The sequence below is a fragment of the Callionymus lyra genome, chromosome 3 (genome assembly GCF_982586985.1).
Source record: "Callionymus lyra chromosome 3, fCalLyr1.hap1.1, whole genome shotgun sequence".
Lineage (NCBI taxonomy): Eukaryota > Metazoa > Chordata > Actinopteri > Syngnathiformes > Callionymidae > Callionymus > Callionymus lyra.
The window spans coordinates 32798833-32822150 of NC_141820.1; the positions used below are offsets into that span (position 1 = coordinate 32798833).

Consider the following 23318-nt stretch of genomic DNA (forward strand, 5'->3'; position numbering starts at 1 on the left):
TAAGACACAGTCAATAATGCACCAGCACAAAACTAAATCTGTATGGTGCCAATAGTCAAAAATACCTAAAACGCTTACCAAAACTGGAGCGGCAGACGATCTGCCAAACACACCTGCACCATCTTGAGCTTTTTTAAGAATAACAGAAACATAATGTTAACAGGATACTTATAATGATCACATGACACACATATTGTTCACATGATATAAATCATTTATCTAAAACAAAAGTCAGCTTCCTGTAACATGAATAATGTATAAATCATCAGCCACCCTATTTCAGTTTTGCTGCAGTTTTGCTATAACTAATGATAAACTAACAGGAAAGGTTTGAGTTATGTTTAAGGTTATAAGTACTAGTTAACATGATTACGACCATTACATTCTTAATGCTTCACTGGAGCATGAAGAAACAGTTAAATGTACAATATTAAATTATAAAAGGAAGAATTTCATGTATTTATTCAGACTTCTCTGAAGGCGACGAAGGCCTTGATGGTTCCCCCCTGCTAGATTCACAGTTCGACAATTAATTTCTTCACTGAACTATCTATTAATAATTATTAACCATATATTTTATGAATATAACATCTCAAAAATACTTTACAGAGTACAGACAATTTCAGCCAACTAATAAGTACATAATCATGTCAACATGTTCAAGATTGATGAGCAATCTTATCCTTCACAAATATGGTTTGTAGGAGTAGTTTTCAACAAGTAAAGCAGGTTGACAAATGTCAAAGGATGATAAATATTAAACGAACATATTTAACTCATTTTAAGTGCATTTTTTTCTTGTTAAAAACATAAATAATAAAGTTGCAAGTTTCAGTTTTAGGCCTATAATAGAAAAGTTTTTTGGGGGAAAGTATAAAAGCATCAGTTACAGCAGGAGTTTTGCCAGGAGGAACCTTGAATAGAAGACAAAGTCATCAAATTCTGTCGCTCAGTTTGAAAAAGTCTATTCTTCACTCAGTAGAAGATAAATACAAGTGAAACGATCCCAATCTTTCTATAGATTCTGCTATGCTGAACTAGACCTTTTATTTTTTTTTGCAGTGTGATACTATCACACTCAATATTTCATGACTTCAGAGTTGCCAGGATGAATATCTCTCCAGGTCCTTGTGGTGTCTCATATCTGTTTGTCCCCACTGATTTTCAACAGCAAGACAACCCAAAGCTTTTAGCACTTCAGCCAGAGTGTTTTTTGTTTTTTTTAGTAGTGCAGACGACAGCTGGATTTGTAGAGATGAATTCAAACATGTTTTCCAAGGGAATTTTGTGGGAGACTAAATCGCCCTCAAAACAGTCCAACATCTTAGATGTTTCTCAGGCACTAAGGGGCTGATTTATAAGATTGCAGGTAGAAATTGTGGCCGTTTAGGACTCTTCCAGGAGGAATGGAGCGCAGATTGCAGTCAATTTATGAAGATTGGAAAATAAGCACATGTTGGTGAACACCTATATGAAACATGTACTCTATATATGATTGTAAAATGTGTTATTGGAATGTCATAGTAAGATGTAATACTTTTATCATAATAATTTCACTTTTATCTCGTGTGTTTATTTCTTACTCAAAGAAGATGGCAGGTATTTGTTTCACAACAGTTCATAACCATTTAATTTAGCAAATTATACAAACATTAAATTTATGAGTAGACCAAAGAACAAATAAGATGTACTACACATTATTTACAGTTGAAAAATCGATCCAAAAATAGAGGTCTTCAATTCCTGATTCCAAAAAAGTGCTCCGTGTCCGTCCATATAGACTGGAAAAAAAAAATTGAAGTGCTTTCTAGTGATATTTTAGCCTCTATAATGCAGTTTTGGAGGCATGGACCAGGCTAGCGATAGCCATTGTTAGCACAGTTTACATTTACAGCATAAACAATACTTATTTGATCAACTAAGTTGTAAAAACAACATGTATTAATGAAATATAATCATTATTACAAAAGCTCAACTCACTGTTTAGACTGCAGTCATCTCTGATTTTTCAACTTGGGAATGGTCAGTCTTCTCCGACTTGACAACTCAGAATTCCGATATTTAAGTTCCTAGTGGTTTTAACACCATAATCTGCCAATTTCTTATTTCCTTCTTGAACGCCAGGATTTCCAGATACCAGCATTAGCTTGTTTACTCTGCTTTGCTAGCATGACACATGCACTTCTTATCATTTATAACAGTTTTGGTTGTTGGTTTTAGTTTTCTAGTCATCATTTCATTTTTTCTAGGTTCACAATTATTCATGCATCTGGCTGACACTGTCTTTTGCTACTTTGGTCTTGTCTTGTCATTGTATTTTGTCACTTTTTAAGAGAATCTGGAACATGGACATATTGCCATCGTGTGGACGATAAATTTACTGCTCTACTTATTGTTATCAATACATGGTATTTTTGAGATTTGAAATGGTCAAGTAGTTGTGCTCCCCTCATGGGTCTTCTCACCTTCACATTCATTCCACACAGTGTGTCCTAAAATCAACATGATTTTCCTTGAACCCTTTATCAAGGAATCCGACTACACTGTTTGCATTTGTTGATACAAAATTGTTTTGGTATGTTAAACAGTGGATTACATTTCAGTTATGGAAGTTTCACTTCTGTTGGCCCTTCATCTTTAATAGACTATGTTAGTTCTGTAGCATTTTTTATGTAACTCTGGCTGTGAAACTAACTCTAAAGGAAAACACGTTTCCAGTCGCTGCGTTTATAACCAGCATCCTTTACTTCCGAGCCCCTGCATATTCCCCACCATCTTAACATAACCATTACCATACCTTTGATCACATCTGCCCTCCCTTTTCATTGTTGATGCACACAGCTCCTTTGCACTTGTTTCCTCAATATCTTCGTCCTAGTCAGCAGTTAGGAATGTTCATTTAACAATCGCTCCAGATGGAATTATAGCGGTGAAATGGAATGTCTTTGAAATGGAAATCACATACTTATAAGGCTCTGGTGAGCACTCCGATTGTCTCCTGGATGCCTGTGACGAACTCCCAGCTTTCATTCTATCTGGCATCAGAGGCAGAGGCGGGCATCTGTAGAAAAAACATGTCAGCAAGACACCGAGATAAAATAAATAGACAGGCATCCCTGTCCTTGGCTGACAAACAGCTGCATGCTCCCTCCCTGATCTTTTATCTGCATGATGGTCTCACTTTCATCTTGCTTAGAGCTTGATGTGGAGGTGTTATTTACTCGTCAGAAGAAGCTGTGGTAATTGTCATTGTTATTACTTTGATAACATCTGTGACTGATTAGATGACAGACAAGAAGTATTGATGGCTTGATTCACGGAGGAGGGGGTTAACATGGCAGGATATTACTTTAAAACTTGCGGAAATAAAGAGAGGTGAAGAGTGATGGACATTCATTAAGGGAAAATGAAGGATTTGAGATTGGGAAAGGCTACTCAAGGATGGGGAACAGATCCAGCACTAGATGTGTATTTTGGATCAAATTAACTCATAATGAGAAAAAAACATAAAAACAATGGTTGATTGTGAGAGAATAGTTGGGTTTTTTAAAGTGACAAACTACTGTTATCTTTGTCCTTCTTCCACAGTCCTCTCTCGAGGTCCCCCAGTCATAAGGCCAATTGTAATTTCTAACATAAACTTTTAACATACTGCCTATTACAGTAATATAGTTGTGGTCATAATCCATCTTGATACTATTTTTATAATTTTCTTCCGAATGGTTCTCCTCTAATTGATACTGTGGAAAGTCAGTGTGATGCTCTGGTTGGGGGGTGTCTTGGCTCCCAAACATGCTTCAAGGCCAGATAGTTCTGGCTGCTCCCTCTCTTTCTAGACCCCAATAATAATCAGCATATTCATTTGAGGATGTGTGTTAAGTCATTTCAGATTATCTGTTTCTTTGTTTTATTGAAAAAATGTTTGCTTCTGCATCAACACTTCAATATCAAATTAATTTGTACATGTTTGAGCATACCATACTAACTTATCAGTTTTTTTTAGATAAGGACACAGATAGAAAAGTGAAATCTGGCATTGAGTTTTTGTATCAAGTTTAGGGAAGTTTGAAATTAATTGCAAAATGAAATATGAAAATGAAATCTACTAAAATCCCACATCAGACAGCTACAGCTCAAAAAAAAAATAATTGATACAGATATTTACAAATTTTAGTTTGTATCCTGAGTTTCATGTCAGACATGTTCAGAATCCGCATTGTATTATTGATCATAAAAACAACCATTTGTTCCAAGAGACTCTTACTATCTCTGATTTTAATGTCCACCACCAATCACAGAAATGTCAACAACCGGACTAAGTTTGTTCGAGTTTTGTGATGCAGTTGCTTTCAACTAATCGGGTTAAAGTGATCCAAATCACCTTAACTTGCTTACATAACTTCCTGAAGTCAATCTAACTCAGCTCAACACTGGCTGCCTTGTGGAAAAAGCCTAGAACCCACACAGACTACAATGAGGCTGATTTGCTAACAATCAGGGCAGATTACAGCCCATGTTGTATGCAAAGAATGTCTCTCTCCGGTGGTGGTTTTCCTGGAGCTGACTTATCCCATCCAGCTGGGAGGGAGCTCATCTCGTCAGAGGCTTTGCCGGTCTAAACCAACCAGTATTTACCTGAATGTAGCTGTAGAGCTGCGAGTACTTGCCTTTCTCAATTGCTGATTTCTCAAAGCGATGAGCAGCAAGGAGAGGGTCATAGGAGGATAGTGCAGATTCCCAGTTGGTAAACAGTAAAGGCGATAATCAATGTTATTGCCTATTAGAGTGATACGCAAAAACCCAGCAAACTGGACCTTTACTTAGAAAGGTACTTCCAGCTCTACTGCTCTTTTTCCAGCTCTACTGCTCTTTTGACCCAAACTGAGCCCCAAAGGCTGAACGGCTTAGTCAATTGTTTGCTAGAAATCAAACAATGGCTGAGTGAAAACACTTTACAGCTTAATGTGGACAAAACTGAAACTCTGGTGATTGCTCCTGATGATAAGATTCCAGGGTTGAGTCAGTACTTGGGTGACTTAGGTCAGTCTGTCAAACTGAGCCTGAGAAACCTGGGTGTTGTATTTAATAAAGACATGTCTCTTGTTCAACACTGCAGAAAACTGACCAGAAACTGTTTCCTTCAACTGAGAAAATCTCTAAACTTAGGAAAATGTTGTCACAACATGATCTGGAGCTTGTAATCCATGCGTTTGTTTCTTCTCGTCTGGACTATTGTAACAGTTTGTTTTCATGTCTTAACAAGAAGGATCTGTCTCGTCTGCAGTTGATTCAGAACTCTGCAGCGAGAATTCTGACCCGCTCAAGTAAGAGAACTCACATTTCTCCGATCCTTAAAACTCTTCACTGGCTTCCAGTTTCTTTCAGGATCAACTTTAAAATTCTGGTTCTTACTTTCAGATCTATTCATGGTCAGGCTCCTCCTTACATCACTGATCTGATCCAGCCTTACACCCCAGCTCGGTCTCTGAGGTCTGTGGATCAGAATCTACTTATGGTTCCACGCACACGGCTCAGGACCAGAGGAGAGAAATCTTTTCAGGCTGTTGCTCCTAAGCTTTGGAACAATCTTCCTCTCTCTTTGCGCTTGATGGAGTCTACTGACTCCTTTAAGAAACATCTTAAGACGTTTCTATTTGTTCAGGCTTTTCCTTGAATTTCTCGAACTCCTGTGTTGTTCTCGGTGTTGTCTTGATCTTTGAAGTATGTACTGTTTTGAGTATTGTTTTGATTGTTAAAGCGCTTTGTGACCCTGGTCTCGAAAAGCGCTATATAAATAAATATTACTTACTTACTTACTTACTTAAGTAACAAATAACAGATATAATGCTATATTAAAAAACGATTACAATTATAACATTGCATATGGTTATTTCTTCGTATCAATGTTCCTGTTTTTGCTGTTACTTAAAATGTTTTTCCCTACTTTTTCAGGTCAGAAAGTTGCAGAAAATGTCAAATATGCTTCAACGGAATGCTTAATATTTCAGGTCATACATTTGATTCATGTACAAGAGATGACAATTCGATGATTAATTGTTCGCCCGCTCTGAGGCAGATCATCGAGCCGCAATTCATTGTCCCTTTTAATCCCACGCTGTGAATCTTGCCGGGCCATTATTTTGATGCAAATTTGACACAACAAAGTACTCCCAGGAAAGATTCTTGGCAGGCAGCATGGGGAGGGGAAGCCCGAAACGCTGAGCAATGTGTTTTAGAAGCTTGATTGGAATGGAGACACACAAGCAACTCTGAGTGGCAGACATTAAGCAAATTATTGAAAAATACTTATCTGTAAAATTTTTAAAACAGCTTAATGTGGTCATAGGTCCAACGTAATGAGATTTTGGGGACAGAGAGCCTTTATTAAACAACATTAAAAGCCTCTGCTGGCTTATCTACTGTAAAAGCTCCACTTAGAAAAAAAAGGACGTTACAAAACCAAAATGATAAATTGCATTTTAGTGCCAACCAAGTAAGTTCTACTTCGTCCCGGTAACCCTTTGTGTGGCTAATGTTAAAATATAGCCTCAAAGCACACGTTGCATTATTTACTTAATCTGTCTCTGCGTTACATCCTACTCTTATGACTCCACTTCTTTCCAATTCTCTTTTCATTTACTTTCTCCGTGGTGATTTAACTCAGAGACCTCGATTTACTGACCACTAATAAAATTGGGTTAACATGTTTCACCCCCCCCCCCCCCCCCATGTCTCTATTCATTCTCCTCTCTTCACCTTCATCCCTCTTCTCCATGTCTCCTCCATGTCTCCTCCCCGAGCTTAGACAGTTGACTTATGATATGCTAAATCACTTTGAGGGATTGTGTGCGCAAATGTGTGCAAGCATCTCTCGCTGCATTGGTACTGCAACGTTGCTCCCTCCAGTGGACGGCTTAACAGCATCATGCATGTTTGTAAATGTAAATGTTTCATAAAAGTTACCTTTTCATCATCCGATAAGAAAATGGCAAATGAACAGCTGAATGTTGTCATCTACCATGTCTGGTTTATTTGTTCCTAATTTGTTGTTTTTACTCATTTTAGTTTTATTTGGCTTACAACTTAAAAATCTATGGTCTTTTTCATCATCTTGTGATGACTCACTGACTTTTCCCAGGCAACTTTAATCAACTTTAGCTGAGTTTAATCTCTTTGTTTGGTCTTTGGTGGCGACTCAAGAGCCACAAGAGCAGGTTTCTGTCCAGAGAGAGATTAGGCTGCACACTAAAAGGGTTTGGAAAAATGGCAGAGTCAAGAAATAGCTACAAATATCATCTGCTGCAGCTATGAGACTGCAACAGCCACTTTTGTATAGTCTTGTTCATGGGGAAGTCAAACTGATTACGACTCGACATTGGCAAGCAACTTATCACAACACACACAAACTTTGCCTTTGTGAACCAAGGTTGGTGCAGAAGAATATAAGAAAAATGTAACATCATAAATCAATGCTCACGAGTTCATTCTTTCACTGATGAGGCTTCAGCTGTGAGTTGAGTGCTGAAATGGCTTCTTTCAAGAGTTCTGAAGACACAATAAACAAAGACGATCTAGTTCCAGCTTATGGTCTTCGTTTCAACTGTTTCACATCCTCCCTAGTTTCTCCTGAATTGTTGGATCCTGGCTCTCTGTTTTTTTTTGGGTGATACTGAAGACATTTTGGACAAACAGACCAGGGTAACCTGCCAAGGGTTGACTCTGACAACACATTGGATCACACAATTGGCCCTGAATGTGCCAATAATATCTGGATACAAGTCCTGCACTGGTGTCTTAGAAAATTAGAAATCCCATTCAAAATGAACCTCTCTTCAACTGTTGTGTCAGCAAAGTGAGGGACTCTCCTGATACGGGAGGTAATTAATGTCTCCAAAAAGTAGTGATAGCCCAGATGCCCTTACCAATTGATTTCCTGCTTGCACAATCTTCTAAGCTCCAACTTGACATGTCACAAATTGATTCTGAAAAAATCAAAAGTCAATCATATTAAAGCTGTCTGGTCCAACGTTCCAGAAACCTCAGGACCCAAACTTGGTGTTAGTTCTCTGTATAATATGCAATCATTCAATTTCTTGTCCAAAAAAAAAGACCACTGCATCAGTGCTGGGGTAGGACCTGTCAAATTTAGCACTAGGTAAATTATTGAAGGCTAACTATTGCATTCTACCTAAGATGTCAAAAATACTGAAACCCTAACTTTTCTCTCAGATAAGTATTGTAATTGTAAATGTTTATTTCATTGGTTTGCATTAGAGCAATACCTAAATTGATCAAATCTTTAGGCCGACTTCAGACTTAGGCGGTACTTATTGGAACATCCTCCGCACCAGTATCATATTCAAAGGCTGATGAGGCTTCATGAGGTAGTGACCTTGTTGACAGCACCGGTGTCACGCTCTTACTCTAACATTGTAAAGAAGATGTGAATTTTTTAGATTTAGTGGTTAGAGTTCAAGATTATGGGATAGAGATTGCTCTTAACAAGACCTAGCTTTGGAACGATCTGCCTCTCCCTCTGTGTTTGATAGAGTCTACTGACTCCTTCAAGAAATATCTGAAAACATTTTTATTCGTGCAGTCTTTTCCTTGATTCTCTGAGACTCCTGTGTTTGTCTTATGTGTCTTGATCTTTTAAAGTATATATTTTATTGGGTATTGTTTTGATTGTTTAAGCGCTTGGTGACCCTTATCTGGAAAAGTGCTCTACAAATATAAATTACTTACTTTATGCGGCTTTGAGATATTTGCTTTGTAGTATCATCTGAACTAACCATCTCAAAGCAATAGACCAGTGTGACAATCCATAACTGAATTGTTTTTTCTATCAATATTTGCCTTTCTCATAGGTACGTTTAACCACAATCACTTTTTTACCTCTAACAATTACCTTAATCAAAGTGAATATTTTACCTACTTACTTATTTATTAACTGGTGTCTTCCATGGCTACCGACAAGAAAGGTGCAATTGCACATTTTACAGAGAGTTCACAGAGATACTAAGAGCATCTTGTGAGGTCCCCTGCATGTGCTCCACTTCATAAATCCACTGGTTGCATTGATTGATCTACCAACCCCACAGGCGCATAAAGACAAGAGGTGAGATTTAACAAGCTTTCAGGAAGAAGACAAGGAAATTCTCTTTGGGTAAATCTAACCCCGAGTGGCTCTTCCTGAGGACTGTATAAGTAGTGTTTCAGTAATTAGCAAAGGCTTTGCCGTCACACGATGTGATGCTTTGAGCTCTGTTAATGATTTATATGTGTTGAAAAAATGTTTCAACCTTGAAGGGGATTCTTAGAAAAGCAAAATCATATTAATAGAAGATTGTGTTTAATGTTCCAGTTAGACAATAAAACACAATTTGCTGCAAATAGCTAACGCTTGAATAGCATCTGCTTTGACCCGACAAGACAAATGAATGTGTGTAACATTATTCCAGTTGAGAAGAGAAGTGCGATGAAGAAGTGGTTATAGCTAAATCTTGTACTCTCCTTAACGCTTGCGTTATCTCAGGGTCAAGGTGACCTGAAGGGCCGCAAACAAATGTAATTGTTTTATCCCTTGTGTTGCCACTGGGTCAAGGAGAACGACCTCCACCAATGAATATGTATTTATCGAACGTTCTCCTTGACCTAGAGAAAATTAAATGGATACCAAAAAACACATTTGTTTTTGGTTCTTCGGCTCACATTGAACCTGAGATAACATAAGGGGTTGAGAAAATGTATTGAGATTGAAACCAAAATATGCAATAATGCTACACTTGGGTATTATTATATTAAAATGCATTACATTTTTCAAGACTTCCTTCTGCAAATTATTTAAAGTAAAAGTATTTTATGAATGTGTGTGACAATAAAGCTTCTTTATCGGGTATCGCCATTTGAAGATAAACAAAAATTCACTCAAGACACAGCAGGGGACACTCTAGGCGCACCCAATAAAAGTCCTCCACTTTCGCCTAGTCATCCGTATCATCAGACTCAGTGGTGGCTCAGGACTGTAGATTGCATGAGGTAGAAAACCCAATGTCATGCCCAGCAAGTAGTACCTGGTGAGACGGGCAGCTTTGATGCAGTTCACAAATATTTCACCAGGAATTTCCTTCCACCCCTCCCACACCTGCATGACCAAAAGCCATATACGCTGTCTATCTGAGCAGATGTAGGAATACCTCTACAACCAACAACATAAAGAACTGCCGGAGTGCCTGGCAATAAAGATGCATTACGGCACAGAGAGACATCCGAATACTTCACCTTGCTGGCTTGTCTGGCAGAAGTTGGAGCCAGCAACAGGGACACCTTGTATTGCGGTTTTTGCCTAGGGTCCTAGTCGATGGGTTCAAACAAGAACTCATTAGGAATCCAGAAACACATGGTGACCACTCTGTAATCACCAGGCTCCCCCGCCCCCCCCCCAAAAAAAAGACACAAAGGCTCCCAGAGGCAGTTTCTCTGCAGTGTGCAGGACAAACTACTGTGAATTTTGGAAAAGAAGTGGTTCGTTCTCAAAAACTAAATTGGCCAAACTGAACTATCAAAGAGCGAAGTGCACAGCATGGAGCTAGAGAAGTCTCCCCAGGTCTCAAATGTTGTTCACCTCTTGGAATGCTTATTTATATGGGACTGGGCAGCTACTGAAGCTGAGAAAGTAGAGGCCAAGTAATGTGATAGTAATGTTAAAAGCACCAGGAGTCCTAGCAACACTACATGTTATAGTGCAGAACAATGTAAACTCACCCTGGCTAAACTCCTGAGGCCCCCAACCCATTTTGTAACAAAATGGTCACTTTTACAGTTATAGAAATGTGTAACTCATTACTCAATTTAACTAAGGCTTATTTTTTTTAATTAAAATTGACGGGAAAAAGAACCTTGGTGAGTGAAGAGTCAAAGTATAATGTCTAATAACTAATAAAATCAGGTTTTTTTCAAAATAAAAAAACCTTTCAGACAATTAAAATGAATACAGAGATCTAGCAGGAGATTTTAGAACACTTTATGAGCAGACACGCTTTACTTTGATGCTGACTTCATTTTCCAACAGTATATGGCACCTTCCCACACTGCCAAAAGTACCAAAACCTGGTTTAACAACCATCAGATAACGCTGCTTGACTGGCCAGCAGACCTGAACCCTATAGAGAATTTATGGGGCAATGCCAAAAAAAAGATGAGAGATATAACACTGAACAATGCAGCAGAGCTGAAGGTTACTATCAAAGCATCCTGGTCTTTCATAACACCTGAGCATTGCAACGGGCTGTTAGCATCTGTGCCGCGTCGCATTGAGGCAGTATTTTATGCAAAAGGTGCCCTAACCAAGTACTAAGTCAATATGCAAGATTAAACCTTTCAGAGGGCCAATATGTCTCTGTTTAAAATCCTCTTTCCGTTAATTGTATGTAATATTCCAATTTTTTTTTATTGTCAATTTGGCGTTTTCACAAGTTGTAAACCATGATCATCAAAATTACATCAAATAAAGCCTTGAAATATCTTGAGTTGCATGTTATGAACCAATGTCAGTTTTATGTAACAGCTAAAGCTCATTATTACAAGTCAGGCAGACTTTGAGGTTCACAACAGTTGTAAAAATAGTCCATGCTGCTGTGGACGAACTAGACAGACAAACCTGTTCTAGTTAGATTAAAGTAACAGTTCACCCAAAACTTCACTCAGTTTCTACTCACCCTCATGTCGACTATGGGTTGGTATTTATCAGTTTCTTTTTACAGTCGTAGGCAAAATTTTCCATTTGAATGAAGCAAGTGATGCTAAGGTATCTTCCTCTTCCTCCTCAAAAAGTCGTACTTAAAAAGATTCATATACCTCCATGGTGCTGTTCTGTAATATCCATCTTGTATTGAAGCCTGAACATGAGGATTTGTTCCGGAAAAACTAAAATAATACAATATTTAAAGCTAGTTTAGAAATTTAGAGAATAAAAAGGGATACGGACAGGAAGTTATCCAGGTAAATATCTTAAGCTATTCAAGTCTGCTGTCTACAATTGAAGCGCTCGCGTTATAGATGAAGACGAAGACAACTGAGCGTCATTCATTTCATTCATACTATAACTGATTAACTGAAAACAATCCTTAATTAACATTAGGGTGGGTATAAAATGATTGAAGTTTGAATTGTGGGTGAACTAACCCTTTAATTCCAAGAAAGAATATGACTCAATGTCAGACTAATGGATCCTGGAATGTCTAAAACTGTACAAGGTAAACAAGACTCTACAGGCGTTTGAATCATGAATCCAAACCACTAGAATCTACAATAATGTCGTTCACGAGAGATTAAGTATGGCCGAACAATGACAAAAGGAGGAGAGATTAAGTCCCTATGGATCATCCTGGAGCTAAACAGATATTATATATCCAGTCATGGCCTCTGTAGGGCTTGACATTCACATGTGGCTGTAAATGTCAAGTGGCCTGTAATAACTGAAATCAGAACTGTACAACAGCCATTCTAACCATGAGTCTGAATCTTAAAATGAAGATAGAAAAGCTTCTGAACTAACCTTAATGTCAAGAGGCACTTGAGCAAGTAAAGTGCGGTTGTAAAAGGAACCCTTTTTACATTCTTGACAAATGATATCATATTTTGTTATTTTGAAATTGTTGATGTTTTGTTTCAAGTTAAAAACAACTTCTAACTCTCAGAAATTAGATCTTCTCCATGTGAAATATGCTGACTTTTCGGTAATTTCATTAAATGTTATTATAACATCCTTCTGCCTTTAGAAAACAAATCTTTTATGCAACTACTTTTGTTCCCAGACATGATTCTTATTGTTATTATTATTTATTCATTCATTTGTCTGTTGTAAAACCTTGAGAACTTTGACACGTATTATTGTTGTTATTATTATTATTCACATGTTTACCACAGTTTTGCTTCATAACAAGTGAATTGAATGACAATAAAACTTCTTGAATCCTTCACTCTTGCGTTTGTGTCTTAGATACTCTCCAAAACATACAGTATGACAGGTCTCTTTCCATCTTCACTGTTCCTCCTGCTTCTCTTTGATTCACACATATGTATTCTGTCTTGCTTCTACTGATCACTCTTCTGCTCCTCGGGTCATTCCTTCACTGCTCCTCCAGCTTTTCATCGACCTCCACTTCACACTGAGTACAAATCTCTGCCTAATCAACTCCCAGTGATCGTTTATTGAAACAAACCCATTGATTATGTTTGTTTCAATCAACTCATTTGTCTGTATTTCTCTATAATTAAATCTAACTATGCTTTAGTGCAATATTTGGGGACGACATGTACAAAATGAACTTGTAATTGCATGTTGTTTTTTCTACACTTTTCCTTCCCCAGGCCATTTAATGTACATTTAATTCATTAAAAAGCCCAAATTGGAATTGTGGGCATCATCTTTGCTTTGTCCTTGCCTTATTGCTAATACTTGTTTGGTTTTCATAATATCATTGTTATATATTTGTTTGGTTTTTATAATTTAAGACAGATAATTTAATAAAAGTCACAGCCACACTATTTATAACATTCAATTTAGACATTTTAATACAGCAAAAAAACAGATCCTTACTACAGAACCTTATAAATGGAGTTATATGATGATGTTTTAATCAGGGCCGGAATATTGTAGTTTTCCTTTAAATTCCAAATCTTCTGATGTGAACCCTTTTAAATGGACTAAACTGTCGGCAATTGGTCAGTTGTCCCTTAAGTCGGTTGAGGTAAGATAACATTTTAATCCCTCTTAAACGTCATGAAATGTACATAAAGGTACCACTTTATGCCTTTTACTAAACCAGAGGTTTTAACTGCTAATAGGAGCACCTCCACCTCCTGAGGACACCGAGGAAAAACATCTTGTAATTGAAGTTGCAGTGGGCCAGATTGCTTTGAAGGGTCTTCAAAACCACCAGCTGTTGAACTCACTGCTTTCCTTGAAGCGCATATTTACCCCCGTCTGCTTTAGTGATTCAGCCAATTCACATAAAAGCTCCTTTCACCTTGCAATGATGTGACCCTCCACCACAGATGATACTTCAAATGCATTACAGCACAAAAAAACAAATGAAAATCCTTTTACACAAGATGCAAAGTTAGAAGTTAATTTTATTGAAATGGTATTTTTCATGGCAGTTCATTCATTTATATTGTGTTTATTTCCTGCTAAGGCATATATTATGCTCTGGTTGTCTGTCCCGACTGGACTATATACAAAATATCTTTTCTACACACTGTTTCAAGAAGCTTTATCAGCCCATCAATAGCATATTTGAAATCAAAAGAATGTGTCATGCTCACTTTGAGTAGAGCATTACCATAATTAAACCACCCAAACAAGTGGATTTTGCAGATGCTAGTTCCAATAGAGCATTCCAAAATGTTCCAACAACATCAATTGTACGTTTTCCGTCTCTTGTTTTTTCTTTTTTTGCCCAAAAGTTCCAAACTTTCTATTTAAATTAAGTGTGTAAGGTGGAAAATTAATTTGCCATACTCTTATATGCCATACTAATAGAAGAGACAAATTTAAAAATGTTTTCAAAAGATTCTTGATTCAAAAGGGAATGCATTGTATGATAATGTCGATCAAAACATGGGATCAAAACATGCTTGTATAAGATGGTTAAAGATGGGTATCGTATAGGATTGATCTGATTCTAGCTCTTCTGAAACAGTGCGGAAATGGTGCTAAAATGTGCATTCAGATATAAGTAAATAAAAGTTACTTAATAATTTAAAAACGCAGTATTTGCTTAGTAATCCAGTTTGTTACTTCAGTATTCTTTACCAGATTGAGTTACTATTCTGCGAGTATAGTTTTGGGTCTAAATTCTGACTCATGGTGCTGTCATTCACTGCCATGACAACATTTGAAATTAAATGTTAAAAATAGTTTTTTTTAATAGAAGTAATTGATCAAAATGACTGACATGGAACTCATTCATTCCTCATGCTATTAGACTTTATAGCTCTGAGGCAAGAGCAGAGTGAATGGATCACGTTGTTCTATGTCTGTATCCTTTTAGGTCTTTCCTTTGATCTATTCACTTTATATTTGCCCTTTGTTATCTCTTTGCACTTTGTTCTTCTTCTTGTTTTTATGAAACTATTGTCTGCTATGTATTGGAAACCTAATTTCCCGAACAAGAACTCCAGAAGGATTAATAAAGTCAATATAAACTAATCTTTTTCAGAACGGATTTATGAAAAATAACTTGCGTATATAGTAATACATTTAACTTATTATAACTACATATGCTTTATCAAGACTATCTGTAATTAATCTCAGAATTGTCTTCAAATTGCTGGAGGAGTACATTCATTTCTTCTTTGCCTTTCGAAATCAAAGCATGTCTGTGACAAGAATGACATCTAGTGGGCTCTAAAATACTCAATACTGCTTCATGAGGCTTAATCACAACTCACAAGTGTATCATAGCTCACATTTAGGGCTATGATCAGTGATGTCATAATTGTATGTTATCTTTCAATAGAAAAAAGGTCATTCAGATGAAAGGAAAGACTGATTTCAAAGCCACTGTACTGGTTGAAACACAATAAGTATGGGCGAGGAACATGAAAGAGAGGATTGTGTTGTGCTTCCTTGAGTTTGGAGTTTTCTGCTTACTAAAAACAGTCCTGTACTTGAATGACACACATAAGGACACTTTGGCAATCAAAAACTCTCTTTTAAAAATAAACCTAACGCAGTTCACAACTAATGGAATATGATGCCCTCGTCGTAGTAGAAAATGAAAAATTTCCAGTCCACAAGAACACGCTCAGTAACTGCAGTACTTACTTTCAGTGAGTTGTTTTTCTGACCAAGTAACAATAAGACACTACCACTGCATTCGTTAATCCTTATATAACAAGTTTACCCAATGCATATAATAAGGAATATGACTAGAATGTCTCCCCAATAACAACATGCCTAGAAGAATGTTGCCAGGGTAACGTTCCTTTCTAACTGCAGTCTTCTTATCTCCTATCCTAGTGCTTCCTTTGAGCGCTGGTCTGCCCCCGGGCAGGAGGAGTTCCAGATTAAAGGATTCCCTCCAAATGTCATCAAACACATTATCAAATGTGCATATACAAACTCAATTTATTTGACACCAAGCAATGTGAAGGACTTACTACAAGCATCCGATTATGTCAACATGGGCAGAATTACATCAGCTTGCATCCAATATCTGGAGGAGATACTTGACATGAAAAACTGCATCGATATCTGGCTGTTCTCAAAGACTATTCATAAGTGTAATCTCCATCTGAAAATTTACAAATATATCCTCTCTCACTTTGAGGAAATCGGGTTCGTTGACGGGTTCACAGAACTCTCTGTTGAGGAGCTGATCCAAATTATTGAAAACGATACTCTGATGGTAAAAGACGAGAGTACAGTTTTCGAGGCTATAAACTTTTGGATTATGCATGAGCCAATGAAGCGAAGCGAGCACATCACTCAGCTCTTGTCTAAAGTAAGTTGATCTTAAATGTATTGTTGCAAAAAGGTTTGAACTATAATAGATTTGTTTGTTGATGTAATAGAAAGACTATGCAGCACTATCAATGTTTGATTGAGAATCTATACCTATTGATCTATCTATCTATTGGCTTCTTAACTAACCATGAAGCTTCATCAAGCAGTGTCTTATTTTTTGTTGGAAAATGTTGTATCTCTTAATTATATCTCCTTGTCTTTCCTCATACTAGGTTCGCTTAGCCCTGCTAAGTTTGGAATATATTTCAACGAAGGTGCTAGACAATATCTACGTGAAAAGTGACAATTCTGCTTTGATGATGGTGGACAATGCTATCAAAATTATAAATTATTACAAGAAAAAAGGTTGCAGTGTGCCTGGATCCTGCGATCTGCTGGCTCGTCCCCGACTGCCGAACGCAATTCTCTTGGCCATTGGTGGGTGGAGTTGTGGGTTGAAAACCACCTCCGTCGAGGCTTACGATATGCGCGTTGACCGTTGGATTAACTTGACCATCAAACTGCAGCACCATCGAGATTTTTTTGGGACAGCGTTCCTCGACGGACATGTCTACTGTCTCGGCGGAACTAACGGATTCAGAGAGTACCTGAAAACAGTGCAGAGATACAACATGTACACGCATACCTGGCAGGATGTGGCACAGATGCACTGCCGCCGCTTCTCCCTGTGTGTCACAGCACTCAACGGCTGCATTTATGCACTTGGGGGTTTCAACGGAGAGAATGTGTTAAAAAGTGCAGAGTGCTACAATCCTGAAGTAAATCAATGGAGCCTAATTTCATGTATGCATCAGTTCAGGAGTCAGGCTAGTTGCACCACACTACATAACAAGGTGAGTTAAAGCAAGCTTCATTACAGTTTCAAACCTGTTTCCCCCCTCGAAAAACAAAAGTCTTCAACAAGAAAAAAAAAAGCTTTGGTGGATTCACACAAGTATCAAACAGATTGAAAGAAATAACTAACTTCTAATCACTGCTGTCTTGAATGTTGTATAATGTATGAAGCCATGGACATCCAGTTAGAACTTGGAATAGGATTAAAACATTTACACCACATTACTACATGTTAATCAAGTTGCATAATTCAATTCAATATGCAAAAGTATTAATATTTAAGACGATGATAATTAATGTTTAATACAATTAAATAGGGAAGTTATGCATTAAACTGGAATATGGATTAGAATTTAAATGCCACATGACGTATGGTTCAGTAACCCCACACTAAATCTTCCGTCCAGATTTATGTTTGCGGAGGGTTTAATGGGAGAAATCGCCTCAGATGTGCTGAGCATTACAATCCAGAGGCAGACCAGTGGACATTAATCAGACCAATGATGAGAGTGCGCCGAGGACTTGGAGTGTTCTCATTTGCAGACCATGTTTTTGCAGTGAGTATATTGGAAAGTGTTACAATTGTTTGAAAGGTGGATTTCATATCAAGAGGACATATATTTTAGAGTGGCAGTTCTGCTAGAAGAAGATATTATAAGAAACGATTGTCTTCTATTAGTAGGTGTCTGTGTGAGACATTCTCTGAAACCAGTATTATACGACGGGTCCTGTTAAGACGATTCCACTGATAGAAGTATTTTCCTGTGCTAAATATAAAGAAAGTTATGGATTATTAAAACTGGTGAAAATAACCTGTTTTTTTAGTCAACCTCTTACTTACTAAGTCTATGGGATTCAATATTTTAGGTGTTTGTTAAACCTGACTTTTAAAAAGGTCATAGCTTGCTTAATATATCCCTAATTTTAAAAAGGTTAAAATCGTTGCTAAACAAAGTAAATGTGTGTCACACTCATAACATCTAATATTGTAATACGAATGTAAATCATTTTTAATCAATTAATTAATGTTCAATGAAAACTTTTGGCACATACAAACGAATAGCTCAGATTGAACAAACACGCCATATGTTGCTTTAATATAGAGTAATAGAAACATAAAGCGCAGTTACAGTGTATTTTTATTGATTCATGAAATTATTGGAAGTGAAATTACAGTAAAAATTGCTGATGAAATTCGATTTGATCAGATTAGTAATCTGAGATTACAAGAGAACAGGCAGTCAGCGGGTAAAAAATAAACCATGTGCGAAACTTGTTTAGAAGTCAGTAGGTGGCACCATTATTTAAAAATGAGACCGCCATTTAGGGAGCTTTGAAAATAATGACGCTGCTTCATGAAGCTTCATCAGACCATCACTATTTTTGATTGATCAAGCACTTTGTGACCCTGGTCTGGAAAAGCGGTATATAAATACAAATTACTTACTTACTCACTACTGGGCACCAAATATTGATACCAAAAACAAGAAAAATTGTGATACTGGTTGTACTGGGAACAATATGGTCCGAAGTCATTCGGACCAACCAATTAAGTCAACCAAGCTTGACTTAATTTTGCAATGTATGATTTCTTTGTTCATTTCTTTCCTTTTTAAGGTTGGTGGCCATGATGATGACATCCTTCGCTGTGTGGAAGCTTACAGCCCAGAGACCAACTCCTGGCTCACAATGTATCCTATGCTTAAACCGCGTGTTCTTTTTTCTGTCCATGTTATTGAAGATCGGGTGTTTGCTGTCGGAGGAACAGAAGGATCCATTCTGGTGGGTCACTCACCGATAGAGTACTACGATGCAAAAACAAAAAGATGGTCCATGGCCTCCCCCATGAACAAAACCCGTTGGGGTATGAGTTGCTGTGTCGTTACTGGAACTCTAAACATAAAGGAATACGTCGTCCCACGAGATTCCCTACCTCCCCTGAAAGTAGGGATTCCATGAATTTCCAAAAGTTATAGTTGAGCACGATTTTACTGAGCTTTTTTCTTGAAATGAATCAAATAGCCCTGAAGAGCCATTTTAAAATTGTCACATTCTGTATTAATCCAGTTTTTTACTGCCTCAGCAATATTTAATTTGAAATAATGCCCATTTCATTGTGCATTATATTAACATTATCAGTAAAACATAAATAGTTAACTTTTCCCCCATGTTTTCTGTTATAATTCATTTAATTTTGAACAAGAGCCTCGGTCTACATGACCACCAAGCTCTAAGCTGCTTTATGGTGTGCTGTGCTGACATGAGCTTCATGAAACAGTTTCCTTGTTTTCTAAGCCCACTAGATGGCACTCTGTTCTATAATTGATCTGATTTGAACTGCCACCTACTGAGTTCTAAAAATAATACCAAGAACCTGATTCATGAAGCTTCATCAACCCATCCCTACCCAAAATCAGTTTTGTGATCAAATACTACTTTACAGCAGTAGTTCAGGTCAGCGTTTTCATGTGTATTTTAGCTTCAGTACTGAGAGGTAGTGATAAGCAGTGACATTATTTTCAGAACCCACTAGATGGATAGATGGTCTTTAACAACATGACACTTTCATGAGCTGTAATCAGCCCAATACTACTAAGAGGACATTTTGTTTGTGTTGTTGTTATATTAAAAAAAAAAAAAAAGCACTGACAAGAGCCTTAGTCTGGTTTTGAAAAGGATACATTTTTCAATGGCGCTTCTGAAGTTTCAGTAACACTTTTCTGACAGACAATGTCTATGCAATTTGGTCATTCATTCATTTTTTAAACTGCGTAATCTCTTTATAGCCATGGACTGAAGCCCTTATCTTGTCTTTTTGAGGTGAGAAACAAAAGGTACAGCCACTTTCGAGTGAGCTCTTCCTTTCAGTTTTTTATAGTGCCATGGTTATGCAAAACTCCACGTCTGCATCAAGCCTTCTTTTTGTTTTTTGTGATCATGTCCCCCAATTAAATGTATATGATGAACGACTGAAAATGCCAACTCTGCAAAACTTGCTAGAGCTTCAGGAATTTGATCGCGAAAGCAAATGTTTCCTTTGGTCTTGTGCCAAGAAAAGCACGGCAATACCAGGGGACACTAGAAGAGCCGATACTCAATGACTTTGACACTAAAAAATAGCCTGTGATTATGAGTTGCCCGCGTACGGGTTTAGATCAAAACCTTTCCGAAGTGAGGCTTAGGGAAAAATCACTCTCTGTCGCAGGAGTGATGACTTGCATCGGTGGGATCAGTGGTGTTATCGCTCAAACAATACAGAACCTTCCCAGCCTTCTGAGTTCATATCCTTGCACTGAGGACTGTTGTTTCTACTGTGAGTGATCGCCAAGTACATCTGCATCATTGGAAAACAAAATGTCTTTGTAGTTTACGTTGCACCTAGAGATGCATGTGTTTTCCAACACTGCAACTTCCAGGCTGACAAGTAATCACAGAAATTGATGAGAGCAAAAGCTGTTTGCTGCGTTCGCAGTTGACACCATCACTCACGGTGCCTCGGTGAACCCTGCAGTCTAAAATATAGTTCCAATAAAGTTGTATCATGGAGGATTGGTGGCATTAACTTGTTTCCATTTTTTGATATGCTGTGCATGATCAATAAAGTTTCACTTTTGTTCCTTGTTGTTTTCCTTAACGGTCTTTTCTTCTTTAATTATATTACCCAACCTCATGAAAACGTTGGATTTATATGCAAGTATATCAGTGCCATAAGAATATTGAATGGTTGAATTTGTGATATTTTAATTTCAATTATTCAATATATTTTAATTTGTAGCCTTTTAAATTCAATATTAAAAATTCAAAGCCTTTGAAATTCAGCATAACAGTGCCACCAGACAAAACCAAACAAGTACTGAGTTACCTGAACCCGTGGCTACAAAAGACAAATGTGATGTCACACTAAACAGACGTTGTGGGCAGGGCTTCTTATAGATAAGGATCTGACCCTCAGTAAAAAAAAATCGTTCCCGTTTAAATCCTTTGACATCAGAATCTATTGATTGATCGTGACATGTAGTGTAAGATTTTTAGACTCCATACTTTAATGAAAATATCTAAACTGATGCACCAGCGCCTAGAAGACGTCACCTGATCATTATTGCACGCAAGTATGATCAAGTAACAGTAACTCGGTACTTGCTTGGTTTTGTCAGATGGGACTGTTATGCTGAATTTAAAAGGCTTCAAATTTTTTATATTGAATTTAAAAGGCTACAAATTAAAAAATATTGAATAATTGAAATGGAAATGTAAAAAATTAACCATTTAATATTCTGATGGCGCTGATATACTTCCATAGATTTACTACAACTTGTATTTTCTTTATTTAAATATATAAAACCAATTTTAAAAAGTAAAAGTGAAAAATATTACCACATTTTTCTTTATTGATTCAATACGCAAAATATCTGTACGCAAAACATCTATACGCAAAAAAAATAATAATAATAATTAATAATGGATTCAATAATTGATCAAATAAATAGTTGTTCAATTTACATGATACATTTTGTTATAGCTGTCACTGTGAGTGAGTCAGGAGAGGTGAGTGAGTGGGTTTCACATTAGTTGCACTTTAAGATTTGAGGATTAAATCTATGTCCATCATGGCTGAGGTCCCCAGAGTATGTTGTTTAGTTTTTACGAAAAGAAAACTGCAACAACAAAAAAATCATGGAAGAGGTGTTTTCTCTTTCTGGAAAGAAATATGTCGCACCATGGGAGCAAGGCTGCAGATCTTTCAGTTTTCACAACAGTTCACATTACACAGTTCTGACAGTGGGGTCAACAAAAATGTATATTTTCAATCGTAACTAGTGCTTTAAGGCATGTATGAGATTACTACTACTGTTCAAAATTAAATTATATTTTCACAAATACGCTTTGAGATTGTGCACACAACTAATTTTATAATCAACTAAGTAGGCTATTGAAACTGTGAGTTGAATTGTTAGTGTCACAAATGTCACAGTCAAGCCTTTAGGCCCACATTTGCCTTTTCTTTTTTTCTACAGGCTTACAAAAGATTATGCTAAGCCCTGCCTGGTGCCTGTGTGGCAGTCATTGATTAAATGCCCTTGTTAGCATGTGCAACCCATCACGGCCCTGTTGTGTCATTGATAAGGGCTTTGTATCAGGAGTCGCTGAAGCTGAAGTTTGCTAATTAAAAAACAGTTACATCCACAATCACACAGAGAAGTCATTTGTCCCAAGGTTGCAGAATTGCATAGATGCTGTTTGTTTTGTATCACAACCTTGAGACTCAAGAGCAAGAGCAGAAGCTAAATAGACGGAAGCAAGTAGGAACACACTTATTAGTCGATGTCTTACGCTGGTTCTGTTTCAATGGAATCTCAGCCTTCTGAATCATAATTGCAAAGCATGTCATTTATAGTTTCAAATTGCATCTACAGTCACAAATTTAACTTAAAAATATGCTTTTATCTGACTGAATAAATGGATGTGGTCATGAGTGACGTCAACCAGGGAAGGTGAGGACACATTAAGATCTGTTTACATTACACAAAAGAGTGAAATTTAGTTTTGTTTTCTGTGTTCCCTCCAGCTCTAAATTAATATAATTTACATGTGGAGGACGCTTATATACATCTATGATGATAAAAAATGCAAAATTCAAAACAAAATGCACAATGAATTGAAAGAGAAATGGATCTCTGCCTAACTCCTTCCATTATATTTTAGGCATTCACTGAACTGAATATGAAATATGAAAATGCTGTAAATATGAAATAAGATCAAAATAAAGAACTCTAGTATTCAGATATTTTTCTCATATCCCTGAAGTCCAAGAGGCAGATCTTAAAAGGAGTGAGTGTTTAAGGAATTGTTATAAACAAATACGATTTCATTTAAAACATGTATTCCACCTCGGTGAAATCAAAATTTGATTAGAAAATAAATGGTTATGCTAACCATGCTTTAAAGTAAG

At 37.1% G+C, this 23318-nt stretch overlaps 1 protein-coding gene across 1 annotated transcript; it reads left to right on the forward strand.

Annotated features, from left to right (window-relative positions):
- The first annotated feature begins 15658 nt into the window (after positions 1-15658).
- LOC148084494 (kelch-like protein 10) lies at positions 15659-20857 on the forward strand. The gene is made up of 5 exons (XM_087785944.1): positions 15659-15837; positions 16028-16511; positions 16747-17367; positions 17776-17925; positions 18986-20857. Exons 1-5 carry the CDS (start codon positions 15752-15754, stop codon positions 19325-19327), a joined length of 1683 nt encoding a protein of 560 aa, XP_087642070.1. The 5' UTR covers positions 15659-15751; the 3' UTR covers positions 19328-20857.
- Positions 20858-23318: the final 2461 nt, after the last annotated feature.

What these genes read in the sequence shown, in the direction of transcription:
- LOC148084494 (XM_087785944.1), top strand. Translation starts at nt 15,752, where the DNA reads ATGGAATATGATGCCCTCGTCGTAGTAGAAAATGAAAAATTTCCAGTC. An exon ending in TCACTCAGCTCTTGTCTAAA is followed by an intron (nt 16,512 to 16,746) that starts GTAAGTTGATCT and finishes TCCTCATACTAG; the next exon opens with GTTCGCTTAGCCCTGCTAAG. An exon ending in TTGCAGACCATGTTTTTGCA is followed by an intron (nt 17,926 to 18,985) that starts GTGAGTATATTG and finishes TTCCTTTTTAAG; the next exon opens with GTTGGTGGCCATGATGATGA.